The sequence below is a fragment of the Cavia porcellus genome, unplaced genomic scaffold (assembly GCF_034190915.1).
Source record: "Cavia porcellus strain 051 isolate PalLab524CR breed Dunkin Hartley unplaced genomic scaffold, mCavPor4.1 scaffold_5, whole genome shotgun sequence".
Classification (NCBI taxonomy): domain Eukaryota; kingdom Metazoa; phylum Chordata; class Mammalia; order Rodentia; family Caviidae; genus Cavia; species Cavia porcellus.
Genome location: NW_026947488.1, coordinates 43,047,067 through 43,065,797, shown reverse-complemented (window position 1 = coordinate 43,065,797; position 18,731 = coordinate 43,047,067). Strand labels below are relative to the sequence as shown.

The 18,731-nt window shown below is 49.1% G+C and overlaps 2 protein-coding genes across 2 annotated transcripts in view; one reads left to right on the top strand and one right to left on the bottom strand.

Annotated features, from left to right (window-relative positions):
* Jag1 (jagged canonical Notch ligand 1) overlaps window positions 1-18,730 on the bottom strand; it is a 34,283-nt gene extending 15,553 nt beyond the window's left edge. The window contains exons 1-5 of the mRNA XM_003476557.5: window positions 18,598-18,730; window positions 17,857-18,162; window positions 9,271-9,322; window positions 3,872-4,126; window positions 2,121-2,181 (exon numbers count right to left, since the gene is read on the bottom strand). Coding sequence (XP_003476605.1) covers window positions 2,121-2,181; window positions 3,872-4,126; window positions 9,271-9,322; window positions 17,857-18,162; window positions 18,598-18,678 — 755 coding nt within the window. The 5' untranslated portion in view covers window positions 18,679-18,730. The remainder of the gene's footprint in view (window positions 1-2,120; window positions 2,182-3,871; window positions 4,127-9,270; window positions 9,323-17,856; window positions 18,163-18,597) is intronic.
* Window positions 1-18,731, top strand: part of LOC111753432 (uncharacterized) — a 49,173-nt gene that overhangs the window by 6,995 nt on the left and 23,447 nt on the right. The window lies entirely within an intron of this gene.

Genomic DNA, 18,731 nt, shown 5'->3' with positions numbered 1-18,731 from the left:
CAGATGACTTCAAAAGAAAACAAATAAAAATACTGACCCCAAAAAAGAGGCATCCACCAAGTTAGCCCAGTTTAATAATATATGATTAAGATTCTCATGAGAAATTGAAGTGCCTTCCCTCATACGATGATTCATAATTAAGTTTGATGTTATTGGCAGGCCTGCAATAGAGGAGGCATGTGCACCCAGAGAGAGGGGCCTCCGTTTGCTTGGAAACAACACAAATCAGTGAAGTGGTCTTCTCCAGAGGGAGAAGACAAAAACCAGTGCAGTGCATAATCCAAAAGACAACTTACTGGTAACTTGCCATGCAACTATTTCTGGAGCAGGATACAACCTGAACTTCCTTAGCTGGAAGGTTCTGTTTTGATTTTCTTTCAAGGCAGGGCAAAGGAACTGGGCTGGGAGACTATGCAAATGCTGCGTGGGAAAGTTGCACCTTAAGTAAATAAGGGCACTAGTGCATGTCTGGGCAGGGAGTGGGAGGTGAGACTTCGAAAGAGAAAGGGCTAAATTCTGGAAACAAAGCCTGTTGTTCTGGCTGGGAGGGCCCCCTCCCCTGTGCAGCAGTGTTTATTCTGATGACAGTAGCACAAATCAGGTTGGCCTCACTGATACTCATCTGAGCCGGAAGCAGGCTCCGAGGCAGAGTGGCACTGCCGTTTTTTACTTTCTCCAGAGCACACTTCATTAGGGAGAGGCGTTGTAGGTGGATTTCTGCTTGGCATTTGACAGCAACACTACTGAACACCGCAGTCAGTTGCCACCCGTGGGTGAATCCCCTCAAGTCTTGCAGAAAATAAAATTTCCGGAAATGTAGGATGAGCCCATTTCAGTGCAACCTGCTCTTAATTTTATTTCCAGCTGCCTTGACTCCCACACTTCTGTCTAAGTTCAGTGTTTCTGCTGCATGGGAGGAAAATCGGACAGGAAGCTGGTCCAACGCAGGTTCCTGGGCTAACCCATGGCACTGGGCTTTAGTCAGAATGGGTGGAGGCCAAGAATCAGTACTTCTAACAGTTCCCTCATTAATCCTGGGAATCACACTTTGGCACTGAAGTATGGGAAAATGACTCCCCAAATAGGGTCCTATAAGCAGCAGCACTGCAACCCCCAGGCACTTGCTGGAAATAATGTGGAACCTTGAGCCTGGCTCCATCCAGAGTACAGAATCTGCATTTTAATCAGAGCTCCAGGTACCACCTTCAAGGTGTACTGGTTTGAACTGTTTCACAAGCTTCCTTTGGCTCAAGTCACAGCGGCTTTGAGGACAAAGGTGACAAGCCCAAAGAATCTACTTAGTGTCACATTAAATCTGCTAATCTTTATAATTTGGGAGGAGGAAGAGTAAAGCGCAAGATGCTGTCAAAATGCCCCAGACTCCAACAGTATTTCTGGGAACAATACTCTCTCAAATTGGCATCATATACATTTCAAGAAGTCTCCCAAGCTATAGTCCTTAAGCACTCAGGGTAGTTTCTGCATTGTTCCTGGACTATAAAAGAACAGACTTCAAAGGCCAGCAGCAAAAGTCTACATTCATCAGGCTCAACTGACAAGATTCCAGTGCAGCCATTAACCTCTCAGCACTGGCCCAACTCCCGCTGCAGAGGGGCAGGAGATTGTGCTAATCCCATTCTAAAGAATGCTGGACTTTTGCCTATTGATGGGAAAAGTGGGGGAGGGCAGGGAGAGGAGCCTGGTGATGGGGAGGAGGGGGGCTAGAAGGAAGGAGAGGAGGGAGAGGAGGAAGGGGAGGAGGGAGGGGAGGGAGGACAATCCCAAGGAAACAAAGCCTCCGCCCCTCCAACCAGTCCATTAGCACTTTAAGGGAAGATTACAAAAATGTGTTATCAATTTACAGAACAGTTAATACAAGAATCGCTGGCTATGCTCCTAAGTCCTTTTTTTTTTTTCCTAGAGAAGTGGTGTGCACATTCCACCAGACAGCTGGTATAATTCAATAAGCTTCGGATGTGCCTATCAGGATTTTTTCGAAAGCTTTCTCATCCTTCCAGTGAAAAAGGCATATTCACAATCAACTCACTCCCTCTGCTACATTAAAAGAAACATCTTTTTAAAAACAAAGGAAATCACAAAAGACCAGGTTAGTCATGTACCTGCAGTTACCGGGAATTTTGCAAGATCCATGCTTGGGACTGCAGCCCTGTCGGCAAATAGCTGTAAAAGAGCAGAGGAGACTGTTAGCACGCTGCCTGAGTCTGACATTGCCAGTGTCATGAGAATGGCCTAGAACACTAAGCCTACAAAATCCATGATTTTAAGAGATCTCATATCAAGCCCATTGTAGGGAGGGCAAACTGGGAGGGGCCCAAGTAACAAATCCAGTTTTAAACTTCAAGACCATGTTAGCAGATCCTCAAAACATGATACTGTTTGGCGACAAAATGCAGTCACATGATGGAGAAAGGGAGTCCTTACCCGGCCCTCAAAAACAGCTTTCCTGCTCCTTGTGCCTGCCTGGTCCACACCCACCCCGCCCAAAGCTGCCTTCCCTCACCAGAAGAAAGGTGGGGCTGATGATTCTCTTCCTCATCCCTCCCACTTCACCCACCCCACCAGGGCACCCTCAGTGGAGCCCCAGCCCCTACCAAAAATAAAAATCTCCCAGCTGGTTTCAAAAATCTCCGGGAATAACCAAGCCAACCAAGCTGGTTTTGTTTTTTTTGTTGTTGTTGTTGTTTTTGGGTTTTTTGTCTGTTTTTTTGGTACCCAAGATCAAATTCATGACCTTGCGCTTGCCAGGCAGGTGCTTATGCCACTGAGCTAAATCCCTGGATCCCCAGCCCCTCTCTCTCCTTTTAAAAAACTATCATTATGGATTTTAGGTAATTGTTATTGATGTTTCAAACACAACTATTAAAAATCCATTCATCAATTCCTTCTTTCATTAGAATTCCAGAAATGCCATCCTGTTTAAACCACTACTCTCTAGTTATTGAAGAAAACAGCATGTCCTAGGAGCACTGGACTGCCCCCCCCCCATACTCTATCCATCGGTCACAGCTCAAAATTCATTTTTTTTTAAAATTTGGGTTTATCATGAAAGAATTTACTTAATTATTATGTAAGATATGCAGAGTCTATTATTACTCATGAGGGAATGGTATAAGGTTAACTAGAATTACCCTCCAAATTGCTGAGAATTAGAATTACTGAATTCAAGTAACACAGGCAGGACAGGAGATAGCAAAGAACTGAGTGCGGCTCCTCCTCTGGGTGAGCACAATCCTGAGTAGCAAAGCTGGGCTGACTGCTCCCCCTTCCTCCTCTCAACACTGCGGCCCCACAGATGCCCGAACTTAGCATCTGTTCCTGTGTCAGCTGGATCATCAGCTCCTCAGAGGCGGCGCCAGGAGGGCCTGGCGTCCAGGACAAAGGCAGATGGGGCTGGAAAGAAGCTGAGCTGGGATGTGGCCTCCTCCCATGTAGTCCAGGGAAAGCCCTGGAGTGTGAATGTCCCCTTTGCAGCACAAGGCAAAGGGGCTGCCTGTGTCTCTCTCGCCTGTCAGTCACTCCCTAAACTGTGAGCCCAAGGGACATCACAGAGTGGCTCTGCAGCAGGACAACTCCCCAGAGGAGCAGCAGCTGGGAGCTGTTAGCAGCCAACACCCACAGCAGCTGGGGGACGGGGACACCAGCTGGTAGAGGGGCTCCACAAGGCGCATGACAGCATCTCCATGCTTCAGTCCTGGGTTACAGGTAAACACCTGCCCTGCCACCTGACTGCTGCTGGTCCTAGCCCAACACTCAAGGCACCAGGCCAGTGGGGCTGGGTAACTCACCCAGTGCACACCTGTACACACACACACACACACACACACACACACACACACACACACTCACACACCTTTGTTACACTCAGGGCCCATCCAGCCTTCCATGCACGTTTTGTTGCCATTCTGGTCACAGGCGTAGTGTCCAAAGAAGTCATCTCTGGGCCGGCAAAACTTATTGCAGCCAAAGCCATAGTAGTAGTCATCACAGGTCACACGGATCTGGTACTCGAAATGGGCCACACCTGTGTTCTGCTTCAGTGTCTGCCACTGCCGGCTGGGGTTAATCATGCCCGAGTGAGACGCCTTTTCAATGATGCTGTCAGGTTCTAGAGGCCAAAAAAAAAAAAAGATGAATCACAATGAGATTATCAGAGCCTGACCATTTTGACTAAGTTTTGAAAAGTAAAAATGTACATGTGGCACAAAATTTAAATAGCTGTACAAAAGGGCAGAAAATAAAAGTTCACCCCTTCCACTGAGACCACCATCACCATGCTGCACCCTTTCAGTAAACGCGACAGGCAGCTCATGGTCTCAGAACACTATCTCCTTAGTCTCTGACCCGTGGGTGCACAAGTTTAAGCTTCTACTATTCAAGCCACCACATGCATGTTGAACGCATCCATCCACGAAAGTGGGTGGCAGTGCTGAGCCGGACTATATGCACAGTTGGTCTGCTCTGTCCATAGACAACCTTAACCCATTCATGCAAGTTTAGTCCTTCTTTCTCCACCAGCAAAGGAAGTCTTGGTTCCCAGAGCCAGCTTCAAAACCAGATACTATTAAGCTTGCTAATCTTTGCCTAATAAGAAAAGAACATCTCTTGCTTGAACTGGGATTTTATTGAGTGATGGTAAGCACTCTTACAGCTATTTATAAAACCATTTGCATTTGTTCCTGCAACCTGTGACCTGTTCTCTCCTACCAACTATCCCCAAGAACTCCATCTTCTCAATATTGGCACTGAACCTAGGAAGCCCTGAGCTCCCAGCCCTTTTAAAACTTGAGACAGGGTGTTGCTAAAAGTTGTAAGTTGAGGCTGGTCTCAAACTTGCAGTCCTCCTGCCTCAGTCTCTTAAGTACTTGGGACTACAGGCATGCACCAATTACACTCAGCCCTTTGCCAACTTTTTAGCACACTGTTGGCCACAACAATTTTAAAGAACCTCTTAGGGCTGTCCCTTGTGGAATACTGCTTGAGTAAATTAATCTTTCTACTCCACATAAAGGTTGGCAATCTTTCTGCTTCTGGTTGTAGGGTTTTGTATCTTGCTGAGAAAAGCTTTGCCCATTTCAAAACTCTTCACCAAAAGGCAAAGAGTGGACTGGCTTGCCTTTTCTCCTGTTTTAAAAGTCCTAAGCACACCACCATTGATACATTTCACCTTTCTGCTCTGCTCAGAAGTAGCTAGGAGAAGAACTCGCCCTGGTTTACAGACAGGTGGTTAAAGGGGTCAGTGTGTTTTAGCCATGCTCCTTCATCAGAGCTACTGCAAATAAAGGCCTGGAGTCTAAGCAGCTCTGAGAAGTGCAGAGTGGCCTTTCCCCGAGGTCATTTATAGTCTAGGCCGAGACAAGGAACAGCCGAAAACACAGCTCCACACGCCAGTGCCAGGAGTAAGGCAGGGGAGGGTGTGTAAGGCAACAAGGCCCCAAGTCAGCACCTGTCTGCTGCTGTGTGTGTTTTCTTACACCTGCCAGCGCCAACTCTTCACCACCTTGTCAAATTCAAGGCCACCTTGGTAAGACGGTAGTATCAGGCCTACCTGCAGCATCTTTGTGATTTTTTACACACCCACACTGTTTTTCTGGGCCAGGAGCCTATCCTCCATGACAAAGCATGTAAGCTCTGTAGGTGACTAGGGAAGGAACTCCTGGGTGGCTTCATCCACGTGCTCCACTAGCAACACAGCCCAGTATTCACCCTCTGGGCTCCCCAAGTGTCATGTGGGCAAGACAAGCCCTGGACAAGCCCGCACACCTGCAAACTCACCCCAGCGCACACTTGCAGGTAACCTTTCACTCAGTTGCTTTTGCAAATAAACACAGACCAAAGGATGACAAAAACACCTCTTCATCAACCGTGTGTCTGTTCTATAGGTTCAGCTAAACTGTGTAGTAGGCTCTTAACATACAGCTACAAGAGTTTAATAAATGACTGAAACACACTAGCCATGGCCTAAAGCATCTAGCTTCTCTCTGGCTATAACAACAAACATTTCAGATAAGAGCCTAGCATAGTCCTAAGGGTACAGAACGACACGATTCTCAGTACTTCAGCATGCTTTCTACCCACTTTCAGGAAATACTATGTGGAGGATCGCTGCAGAATCCTCCAATGGAGCTGCAGAAGTAACCTCCCACCTTCTGGGACAGGGAGCTACATATCTGTGACAAGCTTTCCCAGGCCTGGGATTCACAGTGCAGGTCCCCTGCCTGCTTCCTCAGTGAGGCCACATGAGCTGCACTTTCTATCTGCCAGGCTGCTGATGTGGACTGGGGACAGCTAATTTGGTGGTTCAGCTTTGCCACTTTTTAGGATGCCATCACCTCTCCCGGGAACCTTCACCCACATGGATGCATGGAGAAGAACCCTCAGCAACCTCACAGGCCAAGGAGGGGAGCATAAGCGCCTAGTGTGAATGAATCCCAGGACCACATGGCCCAGAAACCTAGAAAGGAGCTCAACTGGGAAAGTTAACCTACAAGAAAGACTGGTCTCAAATGCACCTGTTTAAGTTTACACATCAATTAAGCATTTGGTAAACGGAAATCGTTTGCTCTGGTGGAGGAAAAAAAAAAAAAACTTGGACTTTTATTTACTACAGTCCTAAAATATAATGGAAAGGACTTTCAAGGACTGGTGGCAAGAGAGTCAGCCTCAGCAAATCCTTTCTAGCACATCAATAGCACCTGGACTTCACTAAAGAGTGGATGGATGTGGAGAGAAACTGTCGCCAAACTCAGGAGCTGTCTGATTCACAACCAAAGCTAGGATGTTTTTCCACTGAGCTCCTGAATCTCCGCAGCTCTGCCCTCATGGAACACATCCCATTGGGAGGGACAGAGAGTAAAGAGAACGAAGCACAAAACATTCCAGACAGAGGAAACAGGGTTTGCAAAAGCCCAAGGCCAGTGGAAAATAGCATGCATTTTAGGGTAAAGAAGACGGTAAATGGCTAGGCTACAGGTCCAACAAATGAGAACAGAAGAGACAAGGCCGGGATGCACAGGACTTTGAGACAGCAAGATCCTTCCCAAGGGCAACAGGAAACCTGAGTGGCTGGGTTTTAGGAATAAGGAGAATGACCAAATACTATGCCTGAAAAGTCAAAAACTGCATTAGAATGAAAAATGTGCTATAAGGGAACCAGAGCAGATGGAGTGGGCTGGTTAGTTGGCAGCTACTATACTAGTTCAGGCATGATCAGTGACATAGGGACAGAGTGTGAGCACCTCGAGCTGAGAAGAAATGGAGATGAGGTACCTTGGACATGATATACATATAGACATCAAAGAGAAAGGGTACACAAGGTACTCTCCAGATTTCTGGCTTCCTTCACTGGATGCTGTCACATAGAAAAAGACTCTTGTCTTGATGAGACTGTTCTTAGAGAGAGAAGGTCTCAAGTTTGGTTTTGACCATGCTGGATCTGAGATTCCTCAAGACACATCACAAAAGAGAAATAAAGTGCAGGGGAAAGTAGATAAACCACCCTCACCAAACCCACTGGTGTCTTCACCACGGCTCACCTAGAACTTCAGTGAGCCACAACAAGCAACCCGGGACTACAGCAACCCCAAGACCCAGAAGTTGAGGTCTGAAAGCGCTTTGTCCTTCCCTCATTCCTCCTTGTCCTCTTGCAGGGACTGGTTACCCCTCAGCAAGAGATAAGATAATTCCAGAACCCCAAAATGGGACTATCTAGAAAACAGACAGCCATGGGCAGCAGTGGCTGGGCTCTCAGACCCCAGGAACGCAAGTCCTAGCTGGGGAGCAATGGAAGACCCCTGAAAAGCCCTGCAGGTGTGTTACACAAGGCTGTTCCCTCATGTGTCCCTACCACCTGTCCTGATGACATGGCTCTGATCACAGGCCAGGATCAACCTCAAGAACATGTACTCCACTAGATGGCTTTAATATCCTGCCTGCACCGGAATATCTGAACAGCCTGTTTCTCCCCCTCCCTACCCGCTCTGCTCTGGCTTTTCCTGTAAGCAGGTCACAGTGACATGACGTGCACACTCTTGAACACTCATGGGAGGAGAGGACAGACATATCTATGACCCTGACTGGCATCAGCCACAACTAAGGCCGGCAAAGCTCCTCTGCCACCACTCCCAACACACAAACACCCTCTGCTGTGGGACAGCAGTGCCCTGGGGAAGGGCACCTCTGAGCCTGGATTCACACGTGCTTCCCCTAGGCAGGGACGATGTCCACAGGGCTGGGCTGTGGGTGTCGCTGCTGCAGGGCAGCCCTATGGCCAGGTAGCTCTGGCTCTCCAGGGCTTGGCGAGGATGCCACAGCCTCAAGGGGCCTAGCAAGCCAGCCACACTGACAGTTGCCCTGCCCGCATAGTGTCCACACAACAAAGCGAAGGGAGGGATTGTCAGCAGCAAACACACAAGAAAGGGTGAATGTGTCAGAGAAGAGGCAGGAGACATTTCAAGGATGGAAGGCAAACACAAGAGGCTGCATCAACTCTTCCTCCTACGTGAACCCAGAGACTCCAGCGTGAATCAGGTTTTCCAAAGACAACAAGCCAGACTCTGCAGGCAAAAAGGGAACTCACTGCTTTGGCTTGCGAGGGCAAACATGAGGGCTGGTTAGAAGTAAGGAGCAAGACACCCGTATCAAGCTATAAGGCCATGCATGCCCTCGATGGCCTCACCACCCAAACCCTCCCCTTTGCCATCCTGAAAAGCACCCTGCACTGAACACAGAGCCATCTTTCAGAAGGGGACGAGGCAGGTCACCGCTGTGGGGCTCTGAAATTCCACTTCAATGAAAGGCCTGTAGAGCACAGTGTGGGAAACTCAGAGGGGCTCGAAGCTCACCTGCCCACCCAGTGAAATTCAAGGTCGGTCTTTAGAGCCCAGCCACCTTTGTGGCTTTATCTTTCCGATGAGAGATTAAATGCTCACTTAAAGTTTAAATGGACTTTTAAAAAGTCACTACTTTGATCCTTTAGTAGTCTACAAGATTTTAAAGTTGTAGAACCATTAAGATCTCTATCCAGAGATAATCTGGGTCCTTATTCAGGAACTGAGTTAACTGAGCGTCTGTTCTGCCTACTTAATATTCCCAGCCTCAGTTCTAAGGGAAGTTAAGGCACCAACTCCACAGGTCCAAGGGCTGGGCTAAGGCAGACCAGGGAGGGAGATCAGGAGACAGATACCAGATCCGGCCTACAGGGCCTCCACTGCCACATGCATTGAGAGGGGAGTGTGCTGCTGGGATACTTACGCACAGTGTCGTTACTGGAATCCCACGCCTCCACCAGCAAAGTATAGGACCTCTGCAATACAGATAAGCAACCATTAGTGTATTAGAAAGAGGGGTCAGCTGTCTGATGCCCTGCTGTCTCGGTCTCCCTGCACGCCCTGCCAAACCAAGCCAGAGACAAAATGAAAACTTTATCATAGGGTATACTGAGGCCTTTGGTGTTTAAATCCAGATCAACTTCCCTCCCATCCTCAGCACTTTCCTCAGGCTGACAAGTGACTACTTTCACCTGGCAAGTGTCCACGGGGGTTACCAGGCCTTGTAGGCAGCTCAAAGTCCTGCTCAGGAAATGCCACCTCTCTCTATGGGAGCACTTAACGTAGAGTTTTCCGAAACTTTCCAAACCTCAACCTTAGTGCATGAGAAAAAAAGCCAGACAAAGAATTTATTCTAAGCTAACCTATGAAGGTATTTGTACTGAGGGGTATTGCTAAGGTTACACTTTGGGCCCTCGTGGGGCAGTCCCCAGGGAGGCCCCTTTTTCCTTTTCAGAACCCCTTTGAAAGCCCTGTCTGTATGAGACCATCCCAGCTCCCACAAGTATCAGGTAACCCCAGGAAACAGGAGGGGGTAGGTGCAAGGAGACTGTGGAAGACAAAGGCGACCTTACTTGGGTGGTGTGGTTTGGGGGCAGACGGGAAGAAAGTACAAAGGGAGAAATCCTCGCACTCCTGTGGATTGTATTTATTGATGAACTTATCTGTCAATAAGATCCAACATTCCAGAAATAATCAGAGACCACTAACTAAACAAATTCCCTGGATGCTGGCAAGATGCCAGCCAGCTATTATATTGAAGGCACTTTTTATCTTCCAGGCTTATCTCAGAATTCTACCTCCCCCTAAACCCAAGCTATTAGCAAATTCCCACTTTTGCTTAAATCTTCATTTGAAATTTACCATGAGGTCAATCTGACAAAAGGCTAGGATTTCAATAAACCTATCTCAGGCAGGAAAAATACATCCCAAGCAGGTGGAAAGAAAAAGAACAGGAACCCACTTAGGCACCTCTGTGCTGCCAGTGGGGAACACTGCACTGGAAATAGTGACCTAGGTTGGTTAACACTAGGCCACCAGAAGCACCCTGCTGCAAAAGATGGAAAGGTACCAATGACGTGAAGGTGAAAAGGCAAAGAGGAAAAAGTTTCATTCATAACTCAAGGCCAGCAGACTGCTCTCACAGTGACACAGCAGGTCCTCTCTGAATATAAAAATATCTTCTGATAGACCATGCCTTGGAATTCAGCCGAAATATGCTTCATACTCAAAGCAGAGTAGGATTTCATTTCGTTCACTGATAACTGTGGGAAAATGCTCACAAAAGCAAAGCAAAACCGGGCAAGCCAGGGCACATACCCAGTCCTCTCCTGTTAGTGGCCAGAGGTCCAAACATATTGTTGTCGTTGTTAATATTTTATTAGTGAAAGTCACACCTTATTTACAACCTCTTTAAGTTTCTTAGGACTTCCTACAAATTATAGGACTCTTCTAAAAGAGCAGCAAGAAATTATATTTCTCTCCTGATTGGAGGCAAGGGCCAAGTCGAAATGAGGCCAGATATGTGGCCGATTCTATGTAATTAAGCCTTTCACTTGCCGGTCACGTTGAAGCTCACATCCTTCACTTCAACAATAATGCTGTAATTAATCCTCTGATTAAATGCACTGATACCAAGAGTTTTGACAGACTTGCACAAGCACCTAACACCACTGCAAGAGAAGGCATCTGGGACTGAGCTGGCATGGCAGCACTAGTGCTGACTACCAAAGGTGCAAGGCATCCTTGGGTCTTACACAAGGACTTGGACAACCAAGCAGTCTACCAGGATTACCCTCACTTCAGAGGCTGCTGACCAACACCACCCAACCTGGAGGGGAAAAAATGGTACCCACAGATCTAGAAACCCGGTGTCATGAGTTTCTACCATCTACGATCTTTCTTACAAGAGGCAGAGGTGGGTTTGAGGCAAGGGGCTGCAGTGACAGCCACCAAGCCTGAACCTTTGGTTCAGAGAAGGGGTTAGCCTCTGAGGCAGGTCTCTCAGGGCATAGGTGCCCAGCCTTTAGAAAAAAAGGGTTCCCTCCAAGGCTCCTATTAGGAGGCATTCTTACCTCCCACTCCATCCCCACATATAGATCAACAATCAAGATAATTTAGCAATGATTATTACTTGCTAGGGAACTTTTAATTTTTCCCAGGCCCACGCCTGACCTTTGTACATCCCTGACTATGCATCCAGACTCCGAGATCCCAGATCATGGGCATGGCATGATATAGCATGGTACCTCAAGTCATCGAAGAGAGCACCAGAAGCAGCAATCTCACAAAGACTGAGTCCTATCCAACTGACCACTGCAAATCTGGTCCCCAGCAGAGGCCAAGTGCTAGGGGCTTTTAAGGGGCATGGAAAAGCCAAGTGTTCAGTCTTAAATTCATACCAAAAAATTAGATAAGAGAAAAGCATACACCTGGGTTTTAGTTTCAAACTATAAAACCAAGACTTTTTGAGAAGAGTCACCTGGATTTCTTCTTTTTTCTCTGTCAAGTTTCCCCAGAACAGTATCATGGAAGTAAATGCAGTACAGATTGGGAATTTATAGATCTTTAGTGTGGACTTGCAAACTGACTCATTTCTGCTCCTACCCAGCTCCAGGCCCAAGGACATCCGGTAACACAACAGCAGGCCCCGATACTGGAGGGGACTGGGCAGCTTTCAAAACAGCTTTTGGGGAAATTCCTGTGCAAGTCCACCTGGAGGAGAGTCCTGGCATCAAAGCTTCCAAGGCATGCCAGGGCCACTGGGTCTCTCCAACCCCAAGAGCTGGGCCACCAGCATCTCCTCCCACCTGCCTGCCACACTTGGGCTGCTGCTCGAGGGCTGCACTGCGTCCTGCCCCACTCCACCGTGGTTACCTTGGCACTGGGCAGAGCGGTAAGCACTTAATTGCCACATTAAGAAAGGGGGATGTAAGAAACAAAGGTAATTGTGTTGGCAGCTGGGAGCTTCCTTTTCCTGGCAACGGTGGCAGCCAAACCAAGCCCTGAGAAGCGGCTGCCTCCTCTCCTGCCAAGCTGACGGACACAAACAAACCGACATCCGAACGGCACGCGTGCGGCATCCAAAAGCCCAGGCCTCTGCGACAGGCGGGCGGGCCGGAGGTGCACACATCCTGGGGACACCCGGCGTGCCAGTACAGCCATTGTGTGTGCCAGTCGGCCCCGGGTCTGTCGGGCCCTTTACTCTGCTGACTCAACTGTTGCTTCCTGTCACTTGTCCTGTATTAGCAGTATTTTTGGAGAGGCCCCATTCTTCTCTATAATCCTCCTTTCAGTCAGTTCGGCCAACTCTATTGTCCTGCCTGAGTCTGGGTGGCCAGAGTATAAAATACTCATTGCAGAAACATATTACACACACACACACACACACACACACACACACACACGCACGCACACACACCCTCACTCAAAGGTTTTGGAGTCCATGTGTGAGCACACATACACATTCTCACACAATTTACCTATCTCGACACTCTGGTGAGGTTAGAGATGGAGAAAGGATCTCTACTCTCTTGCCTGCAAGCTAAGGCTCCAGTCCTAGAAAGCAATCAAGTCTGCTGGGCTTGACATGTCAATAGAGTCCGATCTGGTTACAAAAAGTGATTTTCTCATCAAAGCCCACCTCAAAGGCTTTCCAAGCCGTACCAGAGCTCACATCCAGATTTGACTCAAAGAGAGGCCCCTACGCTTTTCCCATCATTACCCTTACCTGTTTGAAAGGCATCCCACTGATAATTAAATGCACCAGTTACAAAAGGGTGGTGAGGTTAATAGATAGAATACCGAGAAGCCAGCCAAGCACAACGGTCCAGTTCACACAGAGCAAGCCCGAACAAGAAGCCTTTCTACTTATTTACCAAAAGTGCATAAAAACTGGGCTGAACTGGTCCAAGACTGGATGTTTGAATATTTACCTACCCCTTTTAACCGCTGGGAACCACTTGCAGAATTTCTTTCCTGCACATGCACTGTGTCACAACAGATGTCAACGACACCATAAAAATCAGGGCACGGACTGCAGTGTCCAGGGAAGGATCAGAAACCAGCAAAAATTTACAGCCCAGACACTTAGCAAAAATAGGACACTTCTGAAACCAGGACTCCCTACCATGTCCATCACCATTCTAGAATCTTCACTTTCCACATTTCCTCAAGTACATTCCAACAACTGATAAAGGTTAATTGTTTGCTTCTAGTTTAAAAAAAAAAAAATTAAAAACTGTAACCAAGCAGGGTATCTCCCAGCAGCCTGGATCCTAACTTTGGGGGGATGCCTCTAGAAGCTTACCCAGGGAGAATTCTCAGGCATATTTGCTTTTATGGATTACAAAGCTAATTGTATGCATATCCAGAGATTATGTAGTCTTACGCTGTCACTAATCTTGAAAGCCTGACATTGGCTTTCATTGACAAGGGACCAATTCTGGCCCTTTTACAGTACAGCCAATGGCTGCAGATCAAGAACACGAGAACTCCAAGTTGCATTAGCTCTGCCTTTTTCTTATGCTAGAGTTCCCATGTGTGCCTCCTTCCTAAAGCTCCCTGAAGGCACCACTATTTGGCATAAGATTCAAGGCAGCATTCAGATTGCTGGTTTTCTGAAGGGTTGCAGCCTGTAAATTGTTGCTGCCTCTCTCCCTTACTCACCAGCCCCAATAGTCTGTTCCAAAGCATCACCACTTTCTACAAACATTTTAAGTCTCTCCAGAATTATGGGTGTGGAGCTGGTGGGCTGCAAACTCAAGTAAGTCCTGGAGGTTTGAATAAGTTGCTAAGAAACAAAACAACAAGGAAGAAGAAAACACAGAAAGTTACACCTGCAAGAGAAGTATTAGAAAACCCAAGTACCTGGAACAGCAATCTCATCTGGGAAGCAAATATTCTATAGCTATTTAGCAGAGCCTGTTCAAAGCTAGCACAGTTCCACTGTTCCTCCAAGCCCATTCTGCAATGCACATCATCCCATCACTTTAGTTTGAGGTAGATGTCTTAGCATGTCTTGTGGTGTTTTCTCCACACACAAATCCCTTGTTCTGAGCACATACACACATGCTATTTGTATATAATGCACATGTAGACCACACAGGCACCTTGTAAAAACCTGCTGTAGAAAGGAACTAGCTCACCTGGAAACCCCTCTTCTCTGCCCTCTGTGTATCTACACCTCATGTACAAAGGCTTGAGGACTAAAAACAGCAGGAAGCATAAAGGCAAGGACTTGTCAATTATATTGCAATTAACATGGTGGTAGCTGATTTACCCAAACTTTTGTCAAGGACTCACTCAGGCTTTAAATATGAAAGGTTCCAAAGCTGATCTTTCTCTAATACGCAAAAATCACATTTCACTGTGTTTTCCTAAAGAAGTTAAATTGACCTTAGCAACCTCAGTGGGATAAGTAGAATTTAAATATGCAGCTTAGTCCTCAGATAGTCCAATTAATCCCTCCCCCCAAGTTTCTGAAGATCCATTTCACTCTAGGGCCACCCATGCAATCATACACCTAACTAGGATTCTAGGGTTCCCAAAAAGGAGTGGTAATTACACTAATGCATTTTTAATAAGTAGGCACTGAGATTTAGCACTCATTTTGGGAGGTGCAAATTAACCATTTCAGCAATTTATAAATGGTTATTCCCAAATCACTTCTTGTTAAACCCAATTACCCCACATAATGATATTCTTATCACTCAGGCTGCCAACATGAGGATCATAATCCAGTGAGTTGCTTCAAGTCTAGCCCCTCATAGCAGAGACAGTAGGGCCATTAGAAGCCGCTGGTGAAAATCTCCAGGACAGAACAGTGGACAAAAGTACGCTGTAATTGGATCGGACACGGCAGGCAAGGCTGTCACCTCTGCAGTGCTGCTCACATGCATGCTGGAATGTGGATTGTATTTCATATCTAACCAAATCATTTCCTCCTCTTCCTCTCCAGAACATGAACAGTTAGGACTGGGGTCATAATTCCAAACAGAAGACAAGAATTACATGACCTTTTCTACTGACCTGCCTCACTCCCCAACCACAGCTCTTCCAGGTTCAGTGAAATGAGGATTCATTCACACAAATGCCAACTGTGCTCCCCCAGTTCACATCCTAGAAGTTGGCAGCTTAGATGCCTAGGAGTACAAAGTGGTCCAGTTTGTTTTTAAACCATACATCTGCCTGCCCCTTGCATTTTGTACCTTGTTCAACTATGACCTAGCCAAGGAATTTTTTTTTGAGCTCACAAGTGCACATGGCAGGCTAGGCCTTTGCCACAGAGCTACACTCCCAGTGTTAGTAATCCGTTTAAAAAGAAACATGAATTGCCAAACTAGACCAAGCTGTGCAGTCTACTTCACTTGCTCAGGGAAGAACTCACAGTTAAGTTTACACTCAATCCCCAGTCATTCTTGAGAAGTACATACCACAGTGCTTCTCAAACCACGTTCAAGAACTAAAACAATACACCTAAACTCCAATTTCTCTGGGGAAGAAAAGTTTATGTTTCACAGGAGGCCTTTTTAGGGCAGCAGGGTGGAGACTTGTTTATGAGTGATACACACATTTGGCCCAGCTTCAAAAGAACCACACTTGGAGTGTCGCCCTGGCCCTGGAGAGCCCCCCCTCCCCCCAATTCTAGGAAAGCCCAGGGCCCATTTCATAGTTGGTGACTCTGGGGGCCTGAAGGCACTGCACCAGGAGCAGATCAATCACTGGCCCTGCGCTCTCCCACCACTTCCGCACCTTCTCCATTAAGGACTCCCTGCCAGGTATCAGCAGCAGACCATTCTAGGTCCTTTCCCCCAGCCGGCAGAGGAGCAAGACTCCCCTCTTTTCCTCCAAGCCCTCCTCTGACCCTGCTCTCCAAAAAAGAGCCTCCGCCAGGCCTGCTGCTTTTCCACACCACTAATAAGATTCCTTTTATGGTCTTGTGAAAAGCCAGGGGCTGGAGACTGATCCTTCCCGGGAGGGTGAAACCACCTGCAGGCCCCCTCCCCTGAAAACTCCAGAGGCACAGTTCAAGGGCAGGCACGACTCCCTGGCAGCCCAGGCACCGCCAGGTTTAAAGGTGGCCAACCTCCTCAGCTTAAAGTTCTCCCTAATAGGGGATTAACAAACAAGACAAACGCTCTTTGTAAGGATAAAATCCCACAACAGACACAGTCCTCAAATCTCAAGAGAGCTTCACAGCGGACAGTTAAAACAAATTAAACTTTTCACGTCATATGCTGTTTTACCTTACTCAGGGAACAAGGTACTTTATTCATGCCAGTCCCTGCAAACATGGACCCAAAGAGCCACCCTGAGCTTCCCGCAGAGACCCTGCTAGACACTCTCCCTCCCCGAGCTGGGAAACGCAACCCGGGCCTGCGGGTAGGAGGCAGCAGAGCGCCCCATCCGAGCACGTGGCGGAAAGCAAGCTTCGGGCGCGAACTCCCCCTCCACCACCCACCCTCACTCAGCACAGGCCCGGCCAAGCCCCAGTCCTGGCAGTCACGCCTCCCGGACGGCGGGCGCACCCCCAACATTTCCCTTTCCTCCCCTTCTGCAATCGCACCCATCTTCCTACCACCCATTTTGGGATGTTGCAAGGGCCTTGCCTCTGGGGCTGCCAACCGAGCGCGCAGGCCTGGAACTGCTCCGGAGGCGGCAGAGGTGAGAAAAGGGTCCGTGCACTTGCACACAAAAACTTCACCTTCTGCGGGCCCCAGCTTCCGTGCCCTGGCACGGCCCCGGGAGGGATCGCGGGGGCCGCGCGCCCGCCGGACAAGAGCATGCGCCAGCCCTTCCCCGGGAAGTTTGCAAACACAGCTGTTCCGGAGCCCGGGAACCGCTGGAAGCAAGGCCACAAGGACTGCATCGCACGGGGGCGGGGGGCAGGAAAAGGCCGGCAGGGGGCGGGGGTTCCCGGGCTTACGACCCTGGAGCGACCCGGGAGACTAAGCCTGGCAGGGTTAGAACCAGCCCAGCACGCACCAAAATCTCTCGGGGAGCAGCGGGAAGCCGACTCCCCCAACCCACCCTTCAGGAAGGACACGCCCGCCCTCCAGGCCGCTCACAGGAAAGGGGAGGGTACCAATTTGGACCGAATTTGCAGGCCAGAACTGGGACAAGTTGCCTTCCGCGACGCACCAGGTTTAATTGGTTAAGCAAAAAGATCACCTACAATGACCTCCTGGCGGGGCGGCAGGAGTGGGGAACTTAAGTCAAGGCCTCGCGTTTCAAGTTTAAGCCAGCCTGCCTGGAAGCTTTTCAACCCCAAAGACTTAAGGGGTCACCACTTTTGTGCGCCACAGCAAACAACAAGGAAGAATGGGACCCAGCCTGACAAGCTATGTACAGGTCTAACATACAGTCTTCGTCTCTGACCCACTACCCAAAAACCCTCCCAGTTTAGTGCCGCGTTTCAAACCCAGGCTCTTTAACCCCCTTGTAAGAGAAAGTGGAGTCTGGCGGGCGCTGGCTCGAGGCTCTACCAGCTCCCTCCAGGGAGGCCACTCACCGGCCAGGCGAAACTGAAAGGCAGGACGATGCGATTGCGGTCGTTGCCGCGGCTGGCCTTGAGGTTGAAGCTGTTGCCTCCAATGACAGGCGTGGACCCCGAGCCGAAGCTGCATGGCCCCCCGGCCGTGACTCGGGACTGATACTCCTTGAGGCACACTTTGAAGTACGTGTCACACTCATCGCGGGTGCACTTGCGGTCCCCGGGGTTCCGGGCGCCGCCGCAGCAGTTACCGTTCTGCAGCTCCCCGTTCGCGTTCTGCATGGACAGGATCTCCAATTCGAACTGACCCGAGGCTCCGCACACCTGCGGGCGAAAAAGGCAGGAAGGTCAGCACGGGAGAAAGTTGCTGGCCCCAAGGGTGAAGGTGACGACTGCCCTCCCCGCCCGCCCCGACAAGCCCTCGGCGGGCGCCAAGGAAAAACAATTTTTGCAAAACTAGATTCAAGGAACTCCACAGGATTGAGGGGTAGAAAATTCACGAACGCGGGAAAAACTGGACTATTGCAAAGATTGGGAAGGAGGCAGGCATCAGGGGAGCAAAGACGCTCAGCCTGTCCAGGAGGGGTCACCCTTCGGAGGCCCGGAGCTCTTCTAGGGGACCTGGCGCCCCAGCGCCCCAGGTGCAGCCTCTGGGGCGCAGGGCCGAGCAACCGGGTGTCTGAGCGCCCGCATCTCGGGTGCCGCGAGGGAAAGAAGGGAGAGGACGGCCGGGAGAGAGGCCTGAGGAGAGGCTCCTACCTTAGTTCGCAGGGCGCAGAGCAGGGCGAGGAGGAGGCTCAGGGGGCGCCCGGGCCGGCCGCGCGCCCGTGAGGACCGCATCGCTGCGCCGCGCGCCGCGGGTACTCGGGACGCCGCCGCCGCTGCTCGCGCTG